This window comes from Lipotes vexillifer, unplaced genomic scaffold (genome assembly GCF_000442215.2).
Source record: "Lipotes vexillifer unplaced genomic scaffold, Lipotes_vexillifer_v1.1 scaffold897, whole genome shotgun sequence".
Classification (NCBI taxonomy): domain Eukaryota; kingdom Metazoa; phylum Chordata; class Mammalia; order Artiodactyla; family Lipotidae; genus Lipotes; species Lipotes vexillifer.
The window spans coordinates 513,592-539,479 of record NW_006785587.1 but is presented as its reverse complement, the minus strand read 5'-3'; the positions used below and the strand labels follow the sequence as shown (position 1 = coordinate 539,479).

The window sequence follows — 25,888 nt, the reverse complement described above, 5'->3', positions numbered from 1 at the left end:
TTTTTTTTTTTTTTTTGCGGTACGCGGGCCCCTCACTGCTGTGGCCCCTCCCGTTGCGGAGCGGACGCGCAGGCTCAGCTGCCATGGCTCACGGGCCCATCCGCTCCACGGCACGTGGGATCCTCCCGGACCGGGGCACGAACCCGCGTCCCCTGCATCGGCAGGCGGACTCTCAACCACTGCGCCACCAGGGAAGCCCGAGAAGGTTATTCTTAAACAGATTAAAAACAAAGTTTAAAAACAAAAGGCAGAAAATCTAATGTAAATGTAAATGATCATCTGTTTGCTGTTTAAGTTGTCAAAATTTAATAAAGAACTGAAATGGTTTAAGTGCTTAAGAAGTATGACTTAAGATGGATCTTATGGGATATGAAAATCATCTCCTGCCCTTAAGCAGTTTCCTTGAATAAAATGACACTGCGTGTCACAGTTTGGTAACTTTTATTTCATTCAACCCACTAAACCCTTTCCTTGTTAAGTATCACTGTCTCTGTAATGTATGTTTAACAGAGGCATGACTGTCTTATTCATCTGCTGTGCCTCATCTTGTGCCTTGAACATGACAAGCCCTATGTGTTCATTTTTTTTTTTTAACAGATTTTAGTTGAGGAAAAGTTGTGTACAGAATCATTTAGTATCAATGAAGACATGTTATTTCAAAGGTTAATTATAGATTTAAAACATTTTTAATTTCAGACTTCCTTTTCTTCTGGGGAACTGTATTTTTGATAACAACAACTTTAGTTGCCCTTCTGAAAAAAGAAAACAAAGAAGTATCAGTAGGAAAAGAAGAAACCCAAGGGATCACAGATACTTACAAGCTGCTTTTTGCAATTATAAAAATGCCTGCAGTTCTGACATTTTGCCTTCTGATTCTAACTGCAAAGGTAAGAGATTTATAAAGTAAATTCCCCATTCTGTTACAATTAACAATATCATGGAATACTTCTGTTGCCTTTTCGTAAGTTCCTTTCCAGTAATATTAGAATTTAGCAATAAAAACTAATATACTTTGTTTACTAAATGTGTTTTAAAAGGTGTGATGATATCAAATCGAACATAACTTCAAAATAAGCTAAATGTCTTAAGATCTTGAAAAAAATTATGCCAATTTGAAGTACTTCTAATAAATGTGAGTTTTTAAATGAATCATATTAATGTTTGGAATGGAAATGAATACCTTAAAAAAATAATAGCTCTCTACTGTTAGAATGAGTATATACCTAATGTCAAAGGTATTAAAATTATTTACTTAGAATGTAATTTACAAAGATATGGAAATGTATGATTATTAGAAGTCCATTTAAAAATCAGTTGGATTATTTTAAAATGTTAGAAGGAAATATACTATCAAATAAAGGGGGGTTTTGGTGACTTTTTAAGAATTCTGTATGTTTTCTGTATTAAGATGTCTTAATTTTATAGTTCTAAAACATTTTAAAGAGATTATGTTAGAAGAAAGGTAAGTATATTTTGTTATAGTGAACTATTGCTAGTATTTAGAATTAATATCCTAAAATATAAAATCAGTTATAGGATTTTCATATTATATTTAAACCTATCAATATAAACACTTTCACAGCTATCTTTTGATAACCCTAAAGTAAAAATTACAGCCTCATTGTTTTGAAGTACTGAGTTTTTCCTCCTCTCTAAGGATAAGGAGGGTTACATTTTTAGGAAATGTTAGGAAGGTTTAAACTTAAGGGTCAACTTTAGAAATGCTAAAAGTTTCAAGGAAGATAATAGTATTATCTAATTATATCATTTAGAGATAACCATTGGTAACATTTTTGGTATATTTCCCTCCAGCCTCCTTTTTTCCCCTATGTATGTATGTGTGTGCATGCACATGTGTGTACATAAATGACATATATAATTAATACATTAATTATAATTAAGAATTAATATTAATATATTTATATACACACAAATACTTTAAAAGTGGAATTGGATCATACTGTATATAATTTTTTATTTTGTTATTGTCTTATTCCATATTCCTGTATCATTAAATAATATTTTATAATATACATTTTAATAGTTATAAATTGTCACAGTATATAAATTTGCCATAATATACTCATTTTTCTATTGTATATTTAATTTGCCATGTGTTTTAATTATAAAAATGCACTAGTGAATATCTTTGTGTGTAACTCTTTGGTGTTCTGAATATTTCCTTCCAATAGATTCTTAAGTGAGCAATTAATGGATCAGTGAATATGATTGTTAAATTGCTTTTTAAAAGATTTTAATAATAAATTATACTGTCACCAGCAATGTATAAAGAGTTGCTTGAAATACAGAGTCTAGAATCCCATGTTCCCCCTGTAGCGTAAACCTCACCAAAAATAACATCTCTCCTAACTTTTAACACCATAGATTAGTTTTCCCTGCTTTTGAGTTTTATATAAATGGAATATCCAGTATGTATTCTTATGTCTAGCTCTTGTACTCTTTCACTCAACATCATATTTGTATAATTTATCCATATTGTTATTTATAGCAATAGTTTGTTCATCTCATTGCTTATAATATTCCATTGTATGAATATGCCACAATTTATCCATTCTATCAACAAATGTTTAGGTTATTTCTACTTTTGGACTATTATTAATAGTGCTTCTATGAACTTTCATGTAAATTACTTTTGGGGAATATAGGTGAACATTTCTGATGGGTAAATACCTGGGAGTAGAATTGCTGGTCATTAAGAAAAGCATAGTATATACTGCCAAACAGTTTTCCAAAGTCATTGTTCCAATTTTCTCTACCACCAGCACTGTAAGGGAGTTCTAATCACTACACAGCCTTGAAACCACATGTATTGTCTTTTCAATTTTAGCCTTTCTGTTGGGTGTGTAGTGGCATCTCATTATAGTTATAATTTGCATTTCCCTGATCACTAAAGAAGTTGAGCATCTTCTCGTATGATTATTGGTCATTTGAATATCCAGAGTTACCCTTCTCATTAAATTTGTAGAAGTTTTATTTTTTATATATCCTGGATATGAGTTTTTTATTAGATATGCGTATTACAAATGTCTCCTGTACCACTTTTAAGACAGAGTAAATGTTAAAGTCAGTTTGTATATCTAATGTTTACAAAGAGAATGTGTTAAGTATAAGTGAAATTCTTTCCTGGACTTAAATGAAATATCTCTGACCTTTAATTTTTTATGTGAAATTTGCTCTTTGGCTCCATTCCGAGAAGTTAAAGTATTTAAAAGTATTTAAAGTAATATTTATCATTAAAAAAATTTTTTTTATTTGTATATTTTCACACTTCCTGAAAATTTACTTGTATACTTGAAAGAATGTCCATATATGTTTATCTAAATTCTGTGATTTTTAACATTTAGCTCCACTTTCTTTATTCTGTAAATTGTGCTATTTTACATATTTCTTATGAAGTATTTGAGAGTAGTTTGTACATATCATGTCCCTTTATCCATAAATATCTTAAGTATGTATCTCCTAAAAACAAGTACTTTCTCTTACAAAGCCACAACTTAATAAAAAATTAGGAAATTTCAATTGATATAGTACTATTTTCTAATCACAGTGCATATCCAGATTTCACCAGTTGTCCCCAGAGCAGCCTTTATAACTTTATTTTTTCCTAGTCAGGGATCCAGTTCAGGATCACACATTGCATTTAGTTAGTATGAGCCTTTCTTTGTCCTTCACGACCTGGACACTTTTTAAAAAAAAATTTTATTATTTTATTGGCATATAGTTGATTCACAATGTTTGTTTCAGGTGTACAGCAGAGTGATTCAGTTATACATATACAATACATTTATTCTTTTTTAGATTCTTTTCTCATATAGGTTATCACAGAATATTGAGTAGAGTTCCCTGTGCTATATAATAGGTCCTTGTTGGTTATCTATCTTATACATAGTAGTATGTGGTGACCTGGACACTTTTAAAGAAGACAGACCAGTTATTCTGTAGAATGGCCTTCCATTTATGTTTGTCTAATGTTTCTTCATGTTTAAGTTCGTGCTGTGTATTTATTTCAGAAATATCACAGAAATAATACTGTGACATCTTCAGGGAATTATATCAGGAGCCATATCATGTCCCTTTATCCATTAATTATTGTTGTTAACCTTGATTACCTTGTTAATCCATTGCACAGTTATTATTTTTCCTTTTGTAATTAAAAACTAATTTGTGGGGAAATACTTTGAGACTATCTAAATATCTCATTTCACCTCAAACTTTTACCCACTACTTTTAGCATTCTTATTTGTTTTTGCTGTTTTTAAGAATTAATCTAACTATACCTTTTCTTACCCCTCATTTAACTCAACCTCTTAGATATAATGTTTTCTCAGAATTATTTTTGAAAAGCTAGATGACTTTTTGGAAATTTTGTTGTCAGTCAGAAATCATCAAAAATGTGTATGGTTTGTGGCAATGATACTTCATTTTAACCAGATTTATTTGGAGTCAAAGGCTTTTCTTTTAAACTTAAAATATACAAATCAGTAGGTTTGGACTTGGACACTGTTTATTGTAAGATATAGAACTTTTTGAAATGGAAATGTAGTTGTAATTAAAATTACAGTTCCTAAGAGTGCTGAATTTTCACTTGTTTTTACTTCATATTGTTAGTAGACCATAAGGGCAAAGTGTGCCTCCGTAACTTGATTGTTGTACCAGATATAATAATATGATACTTACTTGTAACTGGCATGGGTCAATAATGAGACTGAGGTTCTTAAATTACTTACATATGCTTGGAGGAAAATATTTCATAAGTCACAAATTAAAATATTTTTTTGTTTTTATATTGCAGATTGGTTTTTCAGCAGCAGATGCAGTAACAGGACTGAAATTGGTAGAAGAGGGAGTACCCAAAGAACATTTAGCCTTATTGGCAGTTCCAATGGTTCCTTTGCAAATAATATTGCCTCTGATTATCAGCAAATATACTGCAGGTCCCCAGCCACTAAACATATTTTACAAAGCCATGCCCTACAGGTAAAAATGAAATGAAACCTTACTAAATAAGAGAGGTTAAATGAGGAGTGGTCATCAGTATCACTAATATTTGTGTATAGAGTGTATATGGAAAAAGGCTTGAAAAACATCTTTAACTTCAGTATCATTTATATGCACTTTTATCTCTTTTTAACTTCCTAACAGGTTTTAGATACAGGCTTCTTTCATATGGTAGGCACACAGATTTCTGTTTTTGTTATTGTTTTTTAACCTAAAATGGAGGTCAGCTCCACCTTTCTTTCTTTTTCTATAGATTATTGCTTGGATTAGAATATGCTCTACTGGTCTGGTGGACTCCTAAAGTAGAACATCAAGGGGGATTCCCTATATATTACTATATTATAGTGCTGCTCAGTTATGCGTTACATCAGGTAAGCTTGCCATGGTTTTTCCCAGGAAGTAAACTGTCCTATGTAAAATAAAGAAGAAGTTCTTCTACAGTTGCCTTAAAATGATGATAATAAATTTTAAGATTTAAGCACGAATCTGTTTCTGAAGAAATTATTTGACAGTGAACTTTAAACCTTGTGGATTTTATTTTTTATATTTTTATTTTTTGGATTTTATTTTAATGAGTTTTATTCATAGAAAGGGAGTTTCTTCTTCCTTCACTTCATTCTTTTTTCTTTTGTTCATTCAACAAATATTTGTTACATTTCAGAATTTATTCCAAAGTTAGTTAAGAATTCTACCCTTGCTAAGTATCCCTCAGTTCATCCCTAGATTTGGGATTCTTTCCTTCTTCTAGTCCCGATATTTTCTTTTTTCTGAAAGTATTGAGAAATAATGACAGCTTCTAGATTATACGTCCCAGGTTTTTGGTTTAGATTCTGTATTAAATTTTTCTTTCTTTCTTTCTTTCTTTCTTTCTTTCTTTCTTTCTTTCTTTCTTTCTCTTTCTTTCTTTCTTTCTTTCTTTCTTTCTTTCTTTCTTTCTTTCTTTCTTTCTCTCTCTCTCTCTCCCTCTCTTTCTTTCTTTCTTTCTTTCTTTCTTTTCTTTCTTCCTTTCTTTCTTCCTTTCTTTCTTTCTCTCTCTTTCTTTCTGCCTGCCTTCCTTCCTTTCTTTCTTTCTTTCTTTTCTTTCTCTTTCTCTTTCTCTCTCTTTCCTTCCTTTCCTTTCTTTCTTCCCTCCCTGACCTGGGATTGAACGCAGGCCCTTGGCAGGAAAGCATGGAGTCTTAACCACTGGACCACCAGGGAATTCCCTGTATTAAAAATTATGACTTACTCTTTGTGGTTTTGGAAGCTGGGTGTTAATCTGCTTTTTTTCCTTTATTAAATGTTTGTAATCTCCAAAAGAACTGATCTCCACTTTTCCATAGTCTCACCCAAGCTGCTGTTGCAGAATGGGTTTTTCTTTCCCTGGGAATAAATGGTTCAAATAAATGGCAGATGCCCAGTAGTAACCTTTGGCACTCAGTTGCAGTTATTGCTAATGTGTGTTTCAGATTCACTTTGGATTTTTCTATAGTACCTAGTTTAAACTCTTTGAAAATTATATTTACCAACTCCTCACTGTTTTTAACTGAAGCCTAAAAATATGACTACCAGTTAACCTCAGTAATTTTTTGCATACATTTATATCATTTAGGAGAATTCCGTAGTGGATCATGTCTGACTAGCTGTATGTAAAAACATTAAGGCTAAGGTGTCAAATATTTTTTTTCTGTTTTGCACATAGTTAATGCTAGGTGCCAAATTGAAGCTAAGAGAAGTAGTTTAGCTTAGTAATGCTTCACTTCTTGAGTAAGTAAAGAAAAATATGATGTAGTTGTCCAAAAATCATTTGTTTGGCTTTGGATTTCATTAGAGAATTTTCCAAAGTGTAGTCATCGAAACTCAGAAAACCAGATGCTTTGTGGTAACAAAATTACAAGGCCAAGTAAATTTGAGAAATGACATATGACATAACCCCTCTTTATGTAACATCTTAATCATTCCTTCAGCAAATATTAAGTGAATACACCTATTCCATGCCAGGAACCATTGTAAGTACTAAAATAAAACAGTGAATAAATCATGCCAGAATCCCTGCCCTTAAGTTTATATTCTAAAGGCTTTCAGGAGGCCTACAGTCTAATTTTGTGTAACTTAGTGTTTCTCAGTCTTATTTGACTTTGGAACTCCTTTTTCTATGAACATCCCATGGAACAGCATTCAAAGGAATTCTGTTTTAGAAACATGGGTTGTTTTCATGTTCCTAAATGAAGGGTTAATTCTTGCCTCTCAAGGAGATTTTTCTCTTTAGTTTGTCACATAAATTTTGAATTATATATAAGAAAATTATATACATATAATTATATATTCATATTCCCTTTGAATATTTGAGTGCTTATATGTATAATACATATATACTATACACACATATAATATATTTAGGTATAGTATAAATATAGTGTTTTGCTTATTACTATATGGATCTTTCAATACTACGTCATCTGTCATTCTCAGTTGAGCCTTCCTTGACTACTTGTGATAAAATTAATCTCCCATATATTTAGGCTCTGATAGCACAATGTGTGTACTTCTTTTTTCAGTACTTACCACATTTCATCATAATTACTTATTCCCTATTTTCCCAAGCTTAGAATAAATTCTTCAAGGGCACAGAGGGACTGTGTCTTATTCATCTTTGTATTGCCATGACCAGACGTTAAAGCCTGGCTTGTAGTAGGTGCTCAATAAATGTTTGTTGATTGAGTTGAATAAGAGTCATGAAAATTAATTTTCTGGTTTATGTTTTCAATGTTCTTAATTTAGACCATAGCTTTTTAAAGTCTAATTGTACTGAAGATGTTTTACATTTTCCCTGTAGGTTACATTGTATAGCATGTATGTTTCCATAATGGCTTTCAATGCGAAGGTTAGTGATCCACTTATTGGCGGAACATATATGACCCTTTTAAATACTGTGTCCAACCTGGGAGGAAACTGGCCTTCTACGGTAGCTCTTTGGCTGGTAGATCCCCTCACAGTGAAAGAGGGTGTAGGAGCATCAAACCAGAATTGCCGAACACATGATGCTGTTGAGGTAAGTATGTTGCAATTTTAGATAATATTAAGGTAATATTAAGATATTAATTTCCTCGTTTTTGCCTCTAGAAGTACTACATCTTTTTAAAATCGTATCTGCCCATAGTTTCTAATAGTTTTTTCTTTCCCATCATAACTGAGGGTATAAACACACTCACATCAGTAAGTGAAGCTCACTTGAAGTTGCTTCTCAGCAAGGGAGGAGCAGTCGCTCTCTCCTTCACCTTATGTACCATTGTCCTTATACACTAGGCATTTAATAAATGCATGATTAATAGCTAAGGTATATAATGATATAAGAAGGAAAGTTCCATGGGCTATTCATATAACAAGTGGTGGTAAAACTGAATGGTTAGTAGTTTGTTGATAAATTATTTCAAAGTAACAATAACCCACTTCTAGAGTAAATTCCTTGGAAATTTCCTCACATTTCCAAATATGAAAAGCTGTATCTTGAAAATGAATATTGTTTACAGCAAGAGCTGAAAATTGTTTTTAATACTGTTAGTAGCATTAGAGAGATTAAGATGCAGTAACTTGTTTTGTCACTTGGAGTGAATGAAATGTTTTAACAAAAGTATATTTTGATTAATCCTTTAAATAACAAAGTAGAAACATGTAAATTGCTGAATACTTCCATTTTGAAATTGTGGAGTATTTATTGATATTATAATTTTATTTTTACAGCTTTGCAAAAAACTCGGTGGCTCATGTGTTACAGCACTGGATGGTTATTATGTGGAGTCCATTATTTGTGTTTTTATTGGATTTGGTTGGTGGTTCTGTCTTGGTCCAAAACTTAAAAAGTTACAGGATGAAGGACCATCTTCATGGAAGTGCAAAAGAAGCAAGTAATGCATTCACTACTGGACATTCTAGAAAGGTAACTCTAGTTTAGTTTTAACTCAGAGAGTTATGATAATCAGTGTACAGGAGTATAAAATATTATTTTAAACAGGAAATTATTAATATAAAATGTCAAATGGTTAAAAATATAGAGACCTCTCTGTATATTTAAATATACTTTTCCTTGCCTTGTCAATGTATTTAAAGTTTACTTAAGGTCAGGAAATTGGTACTAAAACAACTTTTCTGATCTTGTTATTTGATTTATGTCTTTTTAATTTACTGACCAAAACATGTTTTAAGCTGCAATGCAGTAGTCATGGGTGGCAACCATGAAGTCAAGTATTGTTATCAGTACCTATCATTGAGCTATATTAAAATGTTTGGTAAAATATATTAAATGGAACAGAGCTTGATATTCAGGTACTAACTACAACTAGTTTGGCCTTGTTGGCAGTTAAATCTTATTTTGAATTGTAAATTGGTTAAATTTTTTGTGGAATTTGTTGAGAAGAGAATATAAACTACTGAAAAACCATTTTAGTTTTAATTGTTCTGACCATAACCACATTGTGCTAATGAATCTGTGTTAAAAAGACTATTTTAAATGTATTTCCTGCTTTTGTAAGCAATAAAGACTTATAGGAAAATTATTCAAACTATTTTTTATAAAATGAAAGCTATGACTTTTATTGGTTCCCCTCCCCCTTCCCCCTTTTGGAAGATATTTTGATTCCTTGTTAATTTTACCATAAAGCCTACATATGGTTTTTTGTCATAAGTGCTTCATGGCACATGGACAGCTCACAAGTAGTTCAAATTTAATGTTGTATGTATGTTCATGGCAAAGTTTTGAAAATAAAAATTAAACGTTTTTCTTCAAGTAGTTTTCTTTTTATTATTGAGAGAAAAACAGTAAAACTTACTGATTAAGAAAAATTTAAATGAATAATAGTGTAATTTTAGAAACTGTTTTGAAGAGAGAGACAAAGACGTTTTGTGCCTTTGACAAATAATGTGTTGGAAAAAGATTTCTTAATTAAGCACTGTACTAATGAGAAAAGCTCTCACAATTATACGGAATCAGGTACTATGTTTCCTCTTATTAAAACACAACCTTCTGTTTGTAAACTGTAGTTTCTAGTGGAGAATTGCTATCCCAGGAGAATTAAGCTTTTGAGTACTTTAGCAATTTCCAACATATTATGTGTACCTGGTAATAAGGTTCTTTGCATATTTTGTGTTGTATGGTACTCGGACTCTTTAGAGATTACATAAAGCCTTCAAAAGTTAGAGAAAAAGAGATATTAAGTTGACTCTTATTTATTTTTTTTTAACATCTTTATTGGAGTATAATTGCTTTACAATGGTGTATTAGTTTCTGCTTTATAACAAAAGTGAATCAGTTATACATATGTCCCCATATCAGTTGACTCTTATTTAATAATTATTATCTTTGTGGGAAAATACTTACTAATGTTTGATTTTGTTAATTTTATAACATAGGTTGAATTTTAGAGTGGGGTTTTTATAAGTAATGGAGGATAAAATGGGTGGGAGAAAATGGCACTCAGCATCTGAAGAAAGATAGAGGCAGTGGCTTCTAGAACTCATGCATTGCCATTGGAAAGCCTGTGTTGGGCATCGCTGTCAGATCCTGAAGAATCACCTGGAAAATCGTCCTAGAGACACACCAAACCATAGACTACAGTACTTTGTCACGTGTGTTGTCCTTTGTCATGTATTATAATCAAAATATTTACATGAATAAAGAAAACCTACTAACTCTCATATGTGAAATGTATTTTAATTTTTTTTTTTTTTTGCGGTACGCGGGCCTCTCACTGTTGTGGCCTCTCCTGTTGCGGAGCACAGGCTCCGGACGCGCAGGCTCAGCGGCCATGGCTCATGGGCCCAGCCGCTCCGCGGCACGTGGGATCTTCCCGGACCGGGGCACGAACCCGTGTCCCCTGTGTCGGCAGGCGGACTCTCAACCACTGTGCCACCAGGGCAGCCCTGTATTTTGATTTTTAACTTTTGGATTAAGAAGCTCACATTGCCATAATTACCTTTATCTTTTCCCCATATTATTAAAATTATACATACTTTCAAACGTACTTTAAGTTTATAAATCATTGATGACTTGAAGTTTTAAAATGTATTTTAAGCCTTAACGGTAAGGTGAAAGCCATTCCATTAATTACACTTGCTCTAGAAATGAACACTTGCTTTGAATTGTAGTCATTTGGTTATTTGGATACATGCTTGTAAGGTTTGCCAAAAAAATGACTTGTTAATATCAATGTTGCATACACTGATCACTGATGGCATCTTATAAATGATCTACCTGAATGTGAGGATCTGTTTGTTGTAAATCTGCTAGAAAACACTGCCTATTTTTGTGTGTGTTTTTCCTTACTGACAGATCCTGATAAACTCTACCCTCAAGTATGAACATTAACTCCTCCAGTTAATGAATTATATATTTACTGGCTAATATTGAATATAAATACATATATATGTTTATAAATATATATATATATATATATATATACATCTCTTTATATCAGTATTTCCATTTGCACATTGGTTGCAACCCATTTAAATCAAAAGATGAGTTTGAAAAGCTCTTATAAGATTAGCTAAGATTAGCTGAGACTAAAACTAAAAACTCCCTCCTTGGACTTCCCTGGTTGCCTAGTGGTTAGGATTCTGGGCTTTCACAGTGGTCGCCTGGGTTCAATCCCTGGTCGGGGAAGATCCCGCAAGCTGCGTGGTACTCCTTTGTAAATATTTTAATTTTGCCTGATCAATCATAAAAAATTTGGTCAACACCTGAAATAGATTTCTCTATTTTTTATTTTTATTAAAAAAAATTTTTTTAATTAATTTTTTTGGCCATGCAGCACAGCATGTGGGATCTTAGTTCCCTGACCAGGGACAGTGGGAACTATAGTGGGAGCTGTAGGGAGCTCCCCTACAGTGGGAGCTCAAAGTCTTAACCACTGGACTGGCAGGGAAGTCCCTAATTCTCTATTTTTAAAAATATTAAACCTTTGAGAGAATTCCCTGGTGGTCCAGTGGTTAGAACTCTGCGCTTTCACTGCGGAGGGCCTGGGTTCAATCCCTGGTTGGGGAACTAGTATCCTGTAAGCTGCGCAGCACGGCCCCCCCCCCCGCAAAAAAAATTAAACCTTTGAAATCTAAACCTATTGTTTGATTTCATCCTTTTCAGACAAGGGTTTTTATACTAAACAGTTGTCAGTGGAGCCTTGAAACCCCTGTACTACTTGCAAAACTCTGGATATGTAATTTTTAATTTTTCTGGAGAGAGTTCTTATTAAAATATTAAATGGTCTGTGATCCAAAAAGATGTAAAAGCTATGGCCTTATTGAATATGGGCTGTACTGTGAATTTTAAACATATATTTGAGATAATAGTTGTAAAACTAATTGTTTAAAGCATTCTGAAAGCAATGTTAAAAGAAAAATTTATGCTGAAAACTAGAAAATCTCTGCGTTTGTAGTACTGAACTTGAATCTTGAAGGGATTAGAGCAGATAAGACATTACTGGTGAAAGAGGGACATAAGGGTGAATGGTATTCCACAAAAGACATATCTTAGTCATTAAATCCTTTTCCTCCTATAAACAACTTCTATTTTGCCTTGTTAACATACCCCCCAAAAAAGTATGTTGTTTTATATTAAATGGTTGAGATCATTATTTAATTTAACACAAGACCAGATTTGTTTTTGTATTTTGGGGGATGATGTCTTTTCATGTATTTGAAATAATGAGTAAAACTATATAACTCAGACCCTGCTAAAAATAAAGAACCAACCTGTTGGGAACATTCCATGCAGATTTCCAAAATGTATTTTACTTTAGTATTAAAGAAAGAATAAATTTAAAAAATAATTTCATAATAAATAGGATTAATATATTTGACAGCCATTTTAGTTACAGAAGGGAAGGCAATATAGCGCCTTGTAACTTTTTTTTTTTTTAACCAATGTCTTTGGTAGGTGGTAAGGCGTAATTATTTGATTTTCTCTTAGAAGATTTAAAGTATCTATAATAGGTACTTTTCCACTTCAGTTTAATCTCTGCCTGATTTGACAGTGCCAATTTTTTTTTTTTTTTTTTTTTTTTTTTTTTTTGCGGTACGCGGGCCTCTCACTGCTGTGGCCTCTCCCTTAGCGGAGCTCAGGCTCCAGGCGCGCAGGCTCAGCGGCCATGGCTCACAGGCCCAGCCGCTCTGCGGCATGTGGGATCCTCCCGGACCGGGGCACGAACCCGTGTCCCCTGCATTGGCAGGCGGACTCTCAACCACTGCACCAGCAGGGAAGACCTGACAGTGCCAATTTTTTTAATGTAATCACTATTTAGTTTGGGATGGAGAGCCTTTACATTTCCTACCTGTCAAAACTACTATTAGAGTCTTCATTTTAGTCCTCTAAATTGTTAGCAAGGTAAAATGGCCATAGAGAGCTAATATTCCTTCCTAGAATTCTGTTTTGGTAGAAGCAAGTCCTGTATCAGGGCAGAATAGTTAATGTACAGGACTCATGTCCTCTCCCTTAAGCTAAGAGAAACTTTGACTGTTGGATTATAAAGACTGCTTTTAAGGAGGTCTGTTTGTTTCTTGTTTTGTTTGTTTTTTACCTTGGGGGGCAGACATTTTGTAGGAGAAAATAGTTTTATATAGCAGGATGAAAATTGTATGATTAATCACTGTTCCTTTTTTAAAAAAATGTTGAGGGGTATAGTTTAAAAGATCATCTTAAAATATCAGCAATATTAATTTGCATAGTTTATAAGAAGTCTTGAAGCATAGAGAAAAATGTTGCTACATTTTAATAGTTTTTTGTCAATATATACATAACTTTTTATAACAATTTTGTGTTAAGAATAGTGAGTAAATAGTGTGATTGAAATGAACAAGGTTTTGGTATAATTCTTAGGGAGTTATCCTAAGTATCTAAAATTTAGCACCTTAGTTACAATTAAATCAGTCAATATTATAAAATATGAGTATTAAAGACTCTTCTTATTTTCATCAAAATGACTTTATCTTTTTTTTTTTTTTTTTTTTTTTTTGGCCATGCTGTGTGGCATGCAGTAATTCTTAATTCCCTGACCAGGGATCAAACCCGTAACCCCGTGCATTGGGAGTGTGGAGTCTTAACCAATGGACTGCCAGGGAAGTCCCCAAAATGACTTTAAATGTTGGGAAAAGTTTATTTTTTATAGCCTTATAGTTAATGAAATTGAAATTTTTTTATCACATGCAACTATACAATTAGGAAAATATAAAATTGTGAATTTGATTAATTTAAAAAGTTAGTTTGGCATATCTGATAAATTGATAGATTACCACTGTCAAGTTTTATTGGTGAGTCTATATCTATTGTTGTCCTCAGATAGAGCCTTTGCAAAGATTAGTGTAAAATTGAAAAAAATACTTAGTGTTGAAAGCTGTCATTGTTGAGGTTTTTATGTAATCATTGTACCTGTGTCCAGTTTTGAATTAAAAATGCACAGTCCAAAATCATTTCTATTATCATTTTTGGAAGATCTAGCATTAGCTTTAATAGTTTAGCATTAGTATATGTGAAATGTTTATTTGGCTAATTTATTAAAAGATGTGTGTTAAAGCTTGATATTTATGCAGTATTTAAATATTTAGAGTATATTTAAAATTCTCCAGATTTTTATATAATGGATTATTTAAATGCTCAAAATGATTACTTAACAATTAATCTCTAAAAAAATAAAACATTAATGAAAGATTCTTATTTTCATTTTTATTACATAATAACCAAGTTTACCTTCAAATCATTCATATCAAGATTATACTAGTTTGACATTATATAATTAAAAACAAATACAATAATTTCAAGAGATGTATGCTTTCCACCAAATCTTTTGTCTGTTTTTATGAAGTCAGCCTGAATTATTGGTTGTACTATTAGTAACCTGGGCAAAATGGAGAACAGGTGGAGGCACAACATTTCTCTTTCAAGAGGAAATGATATATGGATAGTTTGGGATTATAAAGAATTTCCCTTATCCAAACATTTGTGTTTGGATATGGCTTCTTCAGTAGTTACAGTTTTGAAAATTTCTTTAAAGGACAATTTGGGCCTATAGATAAAATATTTTGTTTCTGCAGAGTTAGAGCTTTCTGAGCAAATTTTACTCAGACTTGGAATCTGGGCTCAAAGAGAAGCCTTCAAAGTTAAATTGTAACTGAATAGATAGTGAAAAAACATCCTGAGTATACATTAGTTTGCTAGGGCTGCCATAACAAAATACTACAGACTACAGGCTTAAACAATGGAAATGATTTTCTCACAGTTATGGAGGCTGGAAGTCCAAGATCAAGGTGGCAGTAGGTTTGGTTTCTCTTGAGGTCTCTCCTTGTTTTGGAAACTGCCACCTTCTTTCTGTCTTCACATGAGCTTTCCTCTGTGCGTGCACATCCGAGGTGTCTCTTCCTCTTATAAGGACACCAGTTCTATTGAATAAGGCACCCACCCTTATGACTTCACTTAACCTTATTTACCTCTGTAAAGGTCCTATCTCTAAATGCAGTCATATTGGAAGTTAGGGCTTCAACATAAGAATTTTGGAAAAACACAATTCAGTGCATAACACAGATGTTCACATCTCTGTTATGCACAGTTCAAGAGAGTATGAGACTGGAGACCATGGAGACATCTCTGGGCTGTAAATCTGGAGACACAAGTCTTGTCTTGCCCCTAAAGACATATATTTACATTCCAAAGGATAAGAGTACAGGATCCTTTCCAAGGAGAATTTATTTAAATTAAGGAGGTAAGGTTTATCTTTCCTTCTCTGGAAGAGAGGAGGGCTTCCATATAGGATTGATAACAGCTGTCCTATATAGGGCCCCAGATTCATATTTTGAGGTTCCTCATCGATAGTACAAAACCTAGTATATGTAGGCTGTTATCAGTCTGATAAGCTGTTATCAGTCTGGCTCTTATTAGTCACTGCACAGGTAAGAATTGAGAATTAGAGTATGGGAAACCAGTGTGGTTATTAAAAGTAATAATTAAATCTGTCGCTGCTCCAGAAACTGTGTGTACTTTCAGTACAATGTGGATAAATATAACTTAACAGACATGTATTAGCTGATGTTTCTTGAAACTGAATTCTGTTTAGTTCACATTTTTTGGTTATGTTATGGTCAGAGGCCTGGGGTTATGAAAACCTGTGTCTTAGAAGCCAGAGTTCAGTCTCAAGTGATTAGATGTTTCCTTTTATATTTTCTCCTAGCCTAAATGGGGCAAATTATCTAAGTAATTCAACTTAAGGTGATAATAAAAAAGTCCACTCCTGTGGGTAGAGGAAATTGTAAATCTAGTAGTTCAGTAGTGAGGTATGAGCTGAGGCAAAAATTGGAAGTTATATGTGAAGAAAACAGACCCTGTAAGTCAGGAAATGAAAATTATTACAAAAGCAGAAACAACTAACTCTGGGTTAAAAAGAAAAAAGAAATGGTGAAGCCATTTCAAAATTGAACTTTTACAGTTTTTTGAACTTTTTTGTTTGCTAGGTTAATAACTTCTGATAAAAGAAAAAGTAGATTTTAAAAAATTTTTATTTTATGTTGGCGTATAGTTGATTTACAATGTTGTGTTAGTTTCAGGTGTACAGTAAAGTGATTTAGTTATACATATATCTATTATTTTTCAGATTCTTTTCCCATATAGGTTATTACAGAGTATTGAGTAGAGTTCCCTGTGCTATATAGTAGGTCCTTGTTGATTATCCATTTTGTGTATAGTAGTGTGTATATGTTAATCCCAACTTCCTAATTTATCCCTCCCTCCAACCCACCTTTCCCCTTTGGTAACCATAAGTTTATTTTCTAAGTCTGTGAGTCTGTTTCTGTTTTGTAAATAAGTTCATTTGTATAACTTTTTTAGATTCCACTTATAAATGATATGTGATATTTGTCTTTCTCTGTCTGACTTACTTCACTTAGTATGATTATTTCTAGGTCCATCCATGTTACTACAAGTGACATTATTTCATTCTTTTTTATGGCTGAGTAGTATTCCAGTATATATATATATATATATATATATATATGAACCACAACTTCTTTATCCATTCATCTGTCAATGGACATTTAGGTTGCTTCCATGCCTTGACTATTGTAAATAGTGCTGCAGTGAACATTGGGGTGCATGTATCTTTTCCAAGTATGGTTTTCTCTGGATATATGCCCAGGAGTGGGATTGCTTGATCGTATGGTAGCTCTATTTTTAGTTTTTTAAGGAACCTGCCTACTGTTCGCCATAGTGACTGCACCAATTTACATTCCTACCAACAGTGTAGGAGGGTCCCTTTTTCTCCACACCAAAAGTAGAGTGTTTTTTAAAAATTCATTTCTTTTCAGTCCTCAAATTTTTTTAAAATTGCTAATCAGATACTGCCCACACTGAGATTGATGTATACATGGACCATAAAGTATATATATATAGTCGGAGAATGCAAAAGCTAAGATTTTGCAGGCTATAAGCATTGGTTTATTAGTGATGTTTTTCTTTTCTTTTTTGCCAATTTCTAATAAAATGAAATTGGAGGGGAGATCAGTTAAAGGCCTTCAGAATAGACAGAGACCAAACTAGAATAGTAATATTAAAGAGGAAATGGATTCCAGTGATTGTGAAGGTGAATTGCAAGGACAGTTGGATACTATAGGAAGCAAGGACATGAACTTTTGAGTGTAGATGATGTTGGAAATGTGGATGGGGGAGCAACTTTGAAAGAGAAGGCAGTTTTAATCAAAAGATGGTAGTATGAGTGTAAATAGGGACTTGTTTCAAACATTTTTTTCCAAAGGAATTGAGACTTGAGCATTCTCTTGAGTTCAGTGAGTGAGCCAGGGAAATGAACCCGTTAAGGATGCAAAGGAGAAAGGGGGAAATTTGCAGGACAAAGTTCTGGAGAAGGCAGGATGAAGATCATAGTTTTCTTTTTAAAAATTAACATTTATTACTGTGAAAATATCTAATGGTACACCCTCTTCATTATTCCAGTCCTGATAAAAATAAGAAAAAAAATTATGAGTTGGAATTTTGTTATCAAAACTCATACTCCTCATGGTGAATATCATAGTATTTTTTGAGGTGCTTATCAGTCTAGGATTGTGCAGTAGTCTTCTGATGGTTCTTCTTACTCTCAGTTCTACTATGTCTATATTCCTCACTACAGATATTATAGTGTTCTTCCAAAATGCAATCAGAAATTATGAACTCTTCTTTAGAGTAAATTGCTTCCCCTAAGTGATAAAATCCATATTATCTTCATGATCTTGTCACATTTTCCAACAGTCTCTGTTCACTGCATAATCTACAAACCAACCGCAGTAAGAGAATTCCTGATTTATTTGGGGTAGACAAAGTAAATCTCTGTTCTTGGCCAACAAAAGAGCTCAAAATAAATATGGTTCTACCGCAAAGGCTAAAATTAGGGATATATATTAATATATTAAAGATTTTGTCTGTATATAATTTGCAATGATCTGCCAGAAATTCCTTACATAGACTTAATTGCCAGATTAATGCCCTGAAGTGAAAGTAAACAGTGCATGTACATGTAATAAGAGCTAAGGACTGTAGTGATAACCCCAGTAGGCAAACATTTCAGAGTTTTACTACCTCATTTCCTGATTTCAGAAGCCAAGGATAGAAACTGGGGGGGTTTTGTAAGTGGTCCCATTCAGTTTTTTTCCCCTTTTTCTTTGGATTCTAGGAAAATTCACTTTAATATCTAGTTGATTTTTTTAAAATCTAATTGTACCTAGTTAATATCAAACTTTCCTCAATAAGTCATTATAGACACAGTCTTTGTGTCTATGGTATTGTAGGCAATTAAGGGATGGGCAGAGAATCTAAGTGTGCCTTTTTCTGCCTACCTCTCTACTCGCCTAAGCAACGTATCCAGTGAGTTCTAAGAGGTCACCAGCAGTAAAAGGAGCAGGGTTCCTTGGTGGAGCTACCCCAGGAGAATGTTAAATTGCTGGTTAATCTGCAGAAATCCTGGGGCAGGCACTCTACTTCTCACATCAATGGTTAGTGGGATGATGCTGAAATATTATTGAGAAGCACCTTTTGGGAAGTCTTAGAGACACCCAGGTGGCTGATATCTGGGGTACAGAAAAAAAGCCTGGATGGAAAGTAGGGAGAACAGACTAGTTATCTTCAACTAGGACAGTGAGAGTGGGAGCAGAAAGGAGTTAAGAGATACAGGACATTGGAAAAGCAAAGGAAGCAGAATTAGGCACATAATTGCCCATAATCTTATTTTTTCATTTATTAACTAAAGCTATTCAAAATCTATTAATATACAGAACTTTTGTTTTTACTTGAAATAGTGATTAAAGATTTTGGTTGTAGTGTATCTTTTTTGTATTTTCCCCAATATCATTTGGGTTGTACCATCACTGGAAATTTATAAGGATTTATGTGATTTAGCTGATTGCCTTTGTGGGAGTCAGTGTTGTTAAGTGCACAGACTGAGCCAATTGTCTGAGTTGAATCCCAGCACTACGTCCCAGCTCACCACTTTTTGGCTGGGTGACCTTGGCTACTGGCTTAATCACTCTGTAAATACTTCCTCTTTAAAACTGAGATTAGTAATAGTGTCTACTTCATAAAGTTGCTATGAGGATCAAAGGTGTTAATATATGAAAAGTATTTAGGACAGCGCCTGGCACATAGTAAGCAAGATCTAAGTGTTAGCTATTGTGTTTACTTTGCATTGACTATGGTACTCAGATAATACATTCCTTGAAGCAATCCTTATAATATGTGTTATTAGGAACAGAGCATACTCTATTTTGACTTTTAAAGGGAATATATGCATACGGTAAAACAAAACTGTCCAATATGGTAGCCAGTAGCCAGTTGTGATGATTTAAATTAATCAAAATTAATAAAATTAAAAATTCAATTCCTTAGTTGCACTAGCTACATCTCAAGCACACAATAGCCACATGTGGCTGTTACCTATGAAACTGGACAGTGCAGATACAGAACATTTCTGTCTTTGCAAAATGTTCTATTAGAGCCGGCAGATAGTGAAACCTCCCTCCCATTCCTACCCCCAAATCCTTCCTCCCAGGGGTAATCCCTGTTACAGGTTTCTTGCACAGCTTTTCATGGTTCAGACACACACTTTTTTTACATAAATATTATATAATTTGCACTGTACTGTGACTTATTTTTGTTTGTTTTAAAATACACTAACTGTATTGATTTTTTATTGATATATAATTGACATAACACTTCCTAGTTTTAGGTGTACACCATAATGATTTGATATAAGCATATACTGCAAAATGATTACCGCAATAAGTTAATATCCATGTATTGATTTTTGGAATATGTCAGCTCCCTACATTTAATCAATTAACAGTTCAGAGATTTAGAGCATCTGATATTTGGCTTAGGAAGCAACAATTCAACTCTAAGAAATACGCATCTTGTTATATTTGGGAGCAGGTGTAAGGAATAATCTACTTCAGTTTTCTTTCTTGTGTGGCACATGCTACCCACACTGATGTGAGTTAAGCGAGTTGAAAGTGATCATCTCCCATCAGCATGGCCAGGAATTCTGCAGCTCCTGTCTCCGTATCACAGAGAGCTCCTGCGCTGTGGGAAAACCCTGCATAAATGCTGGGGTCACTGTGAAGATATCTCATTATGGGTTGGGACGCCTGCCCCCGGCCACTCCCAGGCTGCGGAGAAGGGGACCCGGCGTTCGGCTCGGACGGCGTCCCCTCCAGCCGGAGGAGCGCGAACACGTCCGCCCGCTAGCGGAGAGAGGCGCCCCCTGTCGCCCGGTCAAAGAGGCGGCGCGGGCTCGCGGGAGGCTGGGAACATGGCGGGGAGGCCCGCGGCCGCCGGCACCCCGCCGCCGGACCGGGACCGAGCGGCGCCCAATGTGGTGGCGTGGATCTCGCAATGGGCAGACGACCACCTGCGTCTCGTCCGGGTACCGCAGACCCGCTGGCCGGGCAGGTGGTGGGCGCGGGCTGCGCGGCGCGAGCCTGAGGGAGACGCGTCCTGGGGAGGCCCGGGCAGCGGACCCGCCGGGCCGGGGAGGCATGGAAGGCCGCGGGGGAGCAGCTCGAGGGCCGCCCCGTCAGGGCAGCCTGTGCAGGGCCGCGGGGGCAGTTGGGAAGGGCCGGGCAGAGACCAAAGCAGGGCACGTAACTCCATAGGCCTGCGGAGAATGGAGGAGTTCGTTTCTTTAATGCAGTGAGAGGCCATTGGAGTTACAACAAAGGGCGGGGGCGGGAGGGAAGGGGGCTGCATTTTCGCGATTAGACAAGAGAGGATTGTGGTGATTTCTTTCTTTCTAACAAAGAGAGGAATAAAGGGGGCTGCCTGCTTCGTGAATGGTGTTGGAAATTGCTGATATAGAGGAGTTGGGATAAATGAATTGTTAGGGAAATCTAGGGAGCCTTTTGCACGTGTGAACTTGAGGATGTCTATGAGACCTCTAAATGGAGATGTGTGAACTTGAAGATGGTCATTAGACTTCTAAACGTAGCTGTAGATGTTCTAGGCAACTGGAGACAGGAGTCATGTATTGAATGGAAGTCAGAACTGGGCATATAACTTTGGGAATGGGCTGCATAAACCTTGAGTAGTATTTAAAGCTTGGATGATGTCTTGGAGCCAGTCAGAAAAGCTCCTGAAGAAGCCCTAGAACTGAGACCTGGGGGCCTCTCTAACATTTAGAATTTCGGGCCTGAAAAGGAGGTCAGCAAAGACTAGGAAGGAACAGACAGGGAGGAGGAGGAAAATCAGGAAAACCAGGTGTCCTGGAAGCCAAGTGAAGAGTATGTTTTCAGATGGAATGATTAACTGTTGAATTCTGCTGGGAAGTTGAGTAGGATCATCAGCTTTGCAAATACTTTGCAGCCAAGCAGCACATGTCTGTTTTCACTCACTAGTGCAGCTCAGTCCTTAGAGTAGTAAATACCACTTAGTAAGTGCTAGATAAATATTTGTAGCATTAATGCAATATATATATGTGAATATACACACACATATATGTTAATTGACAAGGCCTTGGTTCTTCCAGTTAAGCAGGAAGAGATGCATTGGTTATTACAAATTAAAAAATAACTTCATCAGCACTGGGGAGGAAACAGTGTTAAGTTAGCAAGCACATGGATAGTTCATTCCAAATAATCCAATCACAGAATGTACCCTTGTGTATATTTTCAACTTCATCTCTTATATGCTTAGTTGTATTTATTGAAGGAAAGCATGTTAGATTACCACTGTTGAGGGAATTATAGGATCCTTATTAATTAATTAAACTCCTTTAGGTCTGTTTCAGTTTAAACGTAGCACTTTAAAGGCATCGCTAAGTTTTTCCCAACTGTTTGCAACATGTATTTCCCAAGTGCTATATTTTAAGGTTTTGGTGATAAAGTTTTCTACCAGATACTTAAATTCTGTCTGCAGACTCAGGGTTATGGAGTTCCTGTGGGCCTTGCAGAAGAAGTATTAGACTAATTCATGCATTCAGGGAACTCATGGTTAAAGCAATACAATCAATAGAGAGCAGTACCATATTATGTATATAATTACTGTGTGTGCCAGTTTGGTTGGAGAAAAAGGGGAAGATTAATGGGCGGGTGGGCAGTTAGTTTTTTTGGAAGAAGTGGACCTTTAGTTGAAGGATATGCCTTATTTGGGCAGTTAGGTACAGAGAGGATTTTTTTTTCTGCCTTCTAATTAGTACTTTCACTATTGTGAATAATAATTAGGATTAATCATTAAATCTCTTTTTGAAGAACATCAGCACCGTAATGGCCATAGCTGGAGTAATGTTACTTCTAAGAAGTGTTCGAGTGGTAAGTTAAAAAAATGAAGAAGACATTATGATAAGCACCAGACAGTTAATTTTTCTCACTTCAGATAAGAAAGATGATATCTCAAGCAGTGTATCATTTTGTTATTCATATTAGAAGCTTTTAAATAGTATTTTAGAACAATGAACATATTTTAAGATGTTGGTTTAAAAGTAACACATCCACAGGATTTTATGGAAAGTAATTGCACAGCCTGTATTTCCATAATCATTTTTCTTCCTGCTTAAAAAGGAATCTGAAAAGGATTTAATTTACTAGAATGGTGTAACCACTAAATTTGCATTTCACATGTTGAAAACAGTCAAAAGTGTTTCCTGTGGTGGTATTAAATTTAAATCGCTGTTGAATTATGTCCCTTAGAACTAAATAATTTATGCTTTCATTTAGTGTATTTTTTTGCCCTTTCAATAATGTATTAATCATAGACATTGTGGAAATCCATTTGATAATTCAAGATTTACAAGTATTTTTTTAATACACTTTATTATTATCATAGGATGTAATTTCAGTGACATGTTCAGTGTCAGTGTCATGTGTCATCCAACTGCGATGGATATATTGCTTCTATATATATTGATTTCCTACACTTATCTCTATATTATTTTGTATTATCATTGACTACACCCCATTACTTTATCATACTATATCTTTTCCAACTGTTGCCTTTTCACCCAGACACCAATTTCAAAACTTTTGTCTCTTTTCCCTTCTTTTTGTTTTAGTGCCTTGCACTCATCTTTTTAAACTGAGAGGTAATTGACATACAGTGAAAGTGTAAGTTTAAGATGTACAGCATAATGATTTGACTTACATACCTCATGAAATGATCACCACAGTAAATTTAGTGAACATCCATCATCTCATATAGATATGAAATTAAATAAATAGAAAAAAAATTTTTTTCCTTGTGATGAGAAGTCTTAGAATTTCTTGGAGCCAGTCAGAAAAGCTCCTGAAGAAGCCCTAGAACTGAGACCTGGGGGCCTCTCTAACATTTAGAATTTTGGGCCTGAAAAGGAGGTCAGCAAAGACTAGGAAGGAACAAACAGGGAGGAGGAGGAAAATCAGGAAAACCAGGTGTCCTGGAAGTGGTCTCTCAACCACTTTCATAGATAACTTACAGCAGTGTTCATTATATTAATCATGTTGAACATTACATCCCTAGTACTTATTTATCTTATAACTAGAAGTTTGTACCTTCCAAGTTCCCCCTTCCCCTACCCCACCTCTCCTAACCACAAATCTGATCTCTTTTTCTATGAGTTTGTTTTTGAAGTAAAATTGACCTACAACACTGTTACTTCCTGTTACACAATGTAGTGATTTGATATTTCAATACATTTCAAAATGATCACCACGAGTCTAGTTACCATGTCACCATACAAAGATATTGCATAATTACTGACTAAATTCCCCATGCTGTACACGTCATACCTGTGACTCATTTATTTTGTAACTAGAAGTTTATCTCCTAGTCCTATCTCCCTTACCTATTTCTTTCCTTCCCTCACTCCCCTCCCCTCTGGCAACCACCTGTTTGTTCTCTGTGTGTATGACTGTGTTTCTGTTTTGTTGCATTTGTTCATTTATTTTTCAGAGTCCACGTATAAGTGAAATCATACAGTATTTGTCTTTCTCTGTCTGACTTATTCATTTAGCATAATACCCTCTAGGTCCATCCATGTTGTTGCAAGTGGCAAAATTCCATTCTTTTTTATGGCTGAGTAATATTCCATTGTATATATACATACCACATCTTCTTTATTCATTCATCTATCGATAGGCATTTAGGTTGCGTCCATATCTTGGCCACTGTAAATGATGCTGCAGTGAACATGTGAGTACATATATCTTTTCAAATTAGTGTTTTCATTTTCTTTGGACAAATACCCAGGAGTGGAATTGCTCGATCATATGGTAGTTGTATTTTTAATTTTTTGAGGAACCTCCATACTGTTCTGCATAGTGGCAACACCAATTTATATTCCCAACAGTTCATGAGGGTTCCCTTTTCTCCACATCCTCACCAACACTTGTTATTTGTTGTCTTTATGATAATAGCCGTTCGGACAAGTGTGAGGTGACATCTCATTGTGTTTTTGATTTGCATTTCCCTGATGATCAGTGATGTTGAGCATCTTTTTGTGTGCCTGTTGACCATCTGTATACCTTCTTTGGAAAAATGTATCTTTAGGTCTTCTGCCCATATTTTAATTGGGTTGTTTGATTTTTTGATGCTGAATTGTATAACTTCTGTGTATATTTTGGAAATTAAGCTCTTATTGGATATATCATTTGTAAATATCTTCTCGCATTCAGTAGGCTGCCTATTTGTTTTGTTGACAGTTTCCTTCACTGTGCAAAAGCTTTTTAGTTTGATGTGCCATTTGTTTATTTTCACTTTTGTTTCCTTTGCCTGAGGAGGCATATCCAAAAAACTACTAATAAGACTGATGGCAAAGAGCATACTGCCTGTGTTTTATTCTAGAAGGTTTATGGTTTCAGGCCTTACATTTAAGTCTTTAATCCATTTTGAATTTATTTTTGTGCATGGAGTGTAGTCCAGTTTCATTCTTTGACGTGTAGCTGTCCGGTTTTCCCAACACCATTTATTGAAGTGGCTGTCTTTTTTGGGGTAGGGGGGCTTGAACTCATTTTTAACCTTATATTTAATAGGCTCTTTCTTATAACACCTCCATGATTTTGTAAGTCATTCATTTTTAGCCTATGTATATTCTTCTAGAATGGAGCTTTTGAAACTTTAGTTCTTTTCGTTCTACTTTTTTCATTTTCTTATATCTCTACATTCCATGACATATCTGTATTTTGAAGTTTCCAAAATTGCCAAAATATTAAATTATCTGATTAAGAGTTAAGGGGAAAATAGTGCTGAGGGATCATTTCTCTTGTTAGCCCTTAAAAAAACACATGAATCAATTAGAGATCATTGTAAGTTTTTCGTTATGTTTAGTATATAGTTCAGTACTTCACTTTGGTAATATTAAAAGCAGAGTGTGACGGGCTTCCCTGGTGGTGCAGTGGTTGAGAGTCCGCC

At 34.7% G+C, this 25,888-nt stretch overlaps 2 protein-coding genes across 3 annotated transcripts in view; both read left to right on the top strand.

The window, feature by feature from the left end:
- The window catches only part of SLC33A1 (solute carrier family 33 member 1), a 23,827-nt gene extending 13,152 nt beyond the window's left edge, over positions 1–10,675 (top strand). Inside the window, exons 3-8 of one of the 2 annotated variants that reach the window (XM_007457646.1) lie at positions 697–887; positions 4,814–4,998; positions 5,273–5,390; positions 7,835–8,050; positions 8,740–8,935; positions 10,405–10,675. In XM_007457646.1, coding sequence (XP_007457708.1) covers positions 697–887; positions 4,814–4,998; positions 5,273–5,390; positions 7,835–8,050; positions 8,740–8,907 — 878 coding nt within the window. In that variant the 3' untranslated portion in view covers positions 8,908–8,935; positions 10,405–10,675. Of the gene's footprint in view, positions 1–696; positions 888–4,813; positions 4,999–5,272; positions 5,391–7,834; positions 8,051–8,739; positions 9,780–10,404 lie in introns of those variants that run through there. The other variant, XM_007457645.1, reaches the window with a different exon arrangement.
- Positions 10,676–20,808: 10,133 nt separating this feature from the next.
- Positions 20,809–25,888, top strand: part of MISO1 (mitochondrial inner membrane subdomain organizer 1) — an 18,907-nt gene continuing 13,827 nt past the window's right edge. Inside the window, exons 1-2 of the mRNA XM_007457644.1 lie at positions 20,809–20,936; positions 22,756–22,815. Of these exons, the coding sequence (XP_007457706.1) occupies positions 20,823–20,936; positions 22,756–22,815 (174 nt within the window). The 5' untranslated portion in view covers positions 20,809–20,822. The remainder of the gene's footprint in view (positions 20,937–22,755; positions 22,816–25,888) is intronic.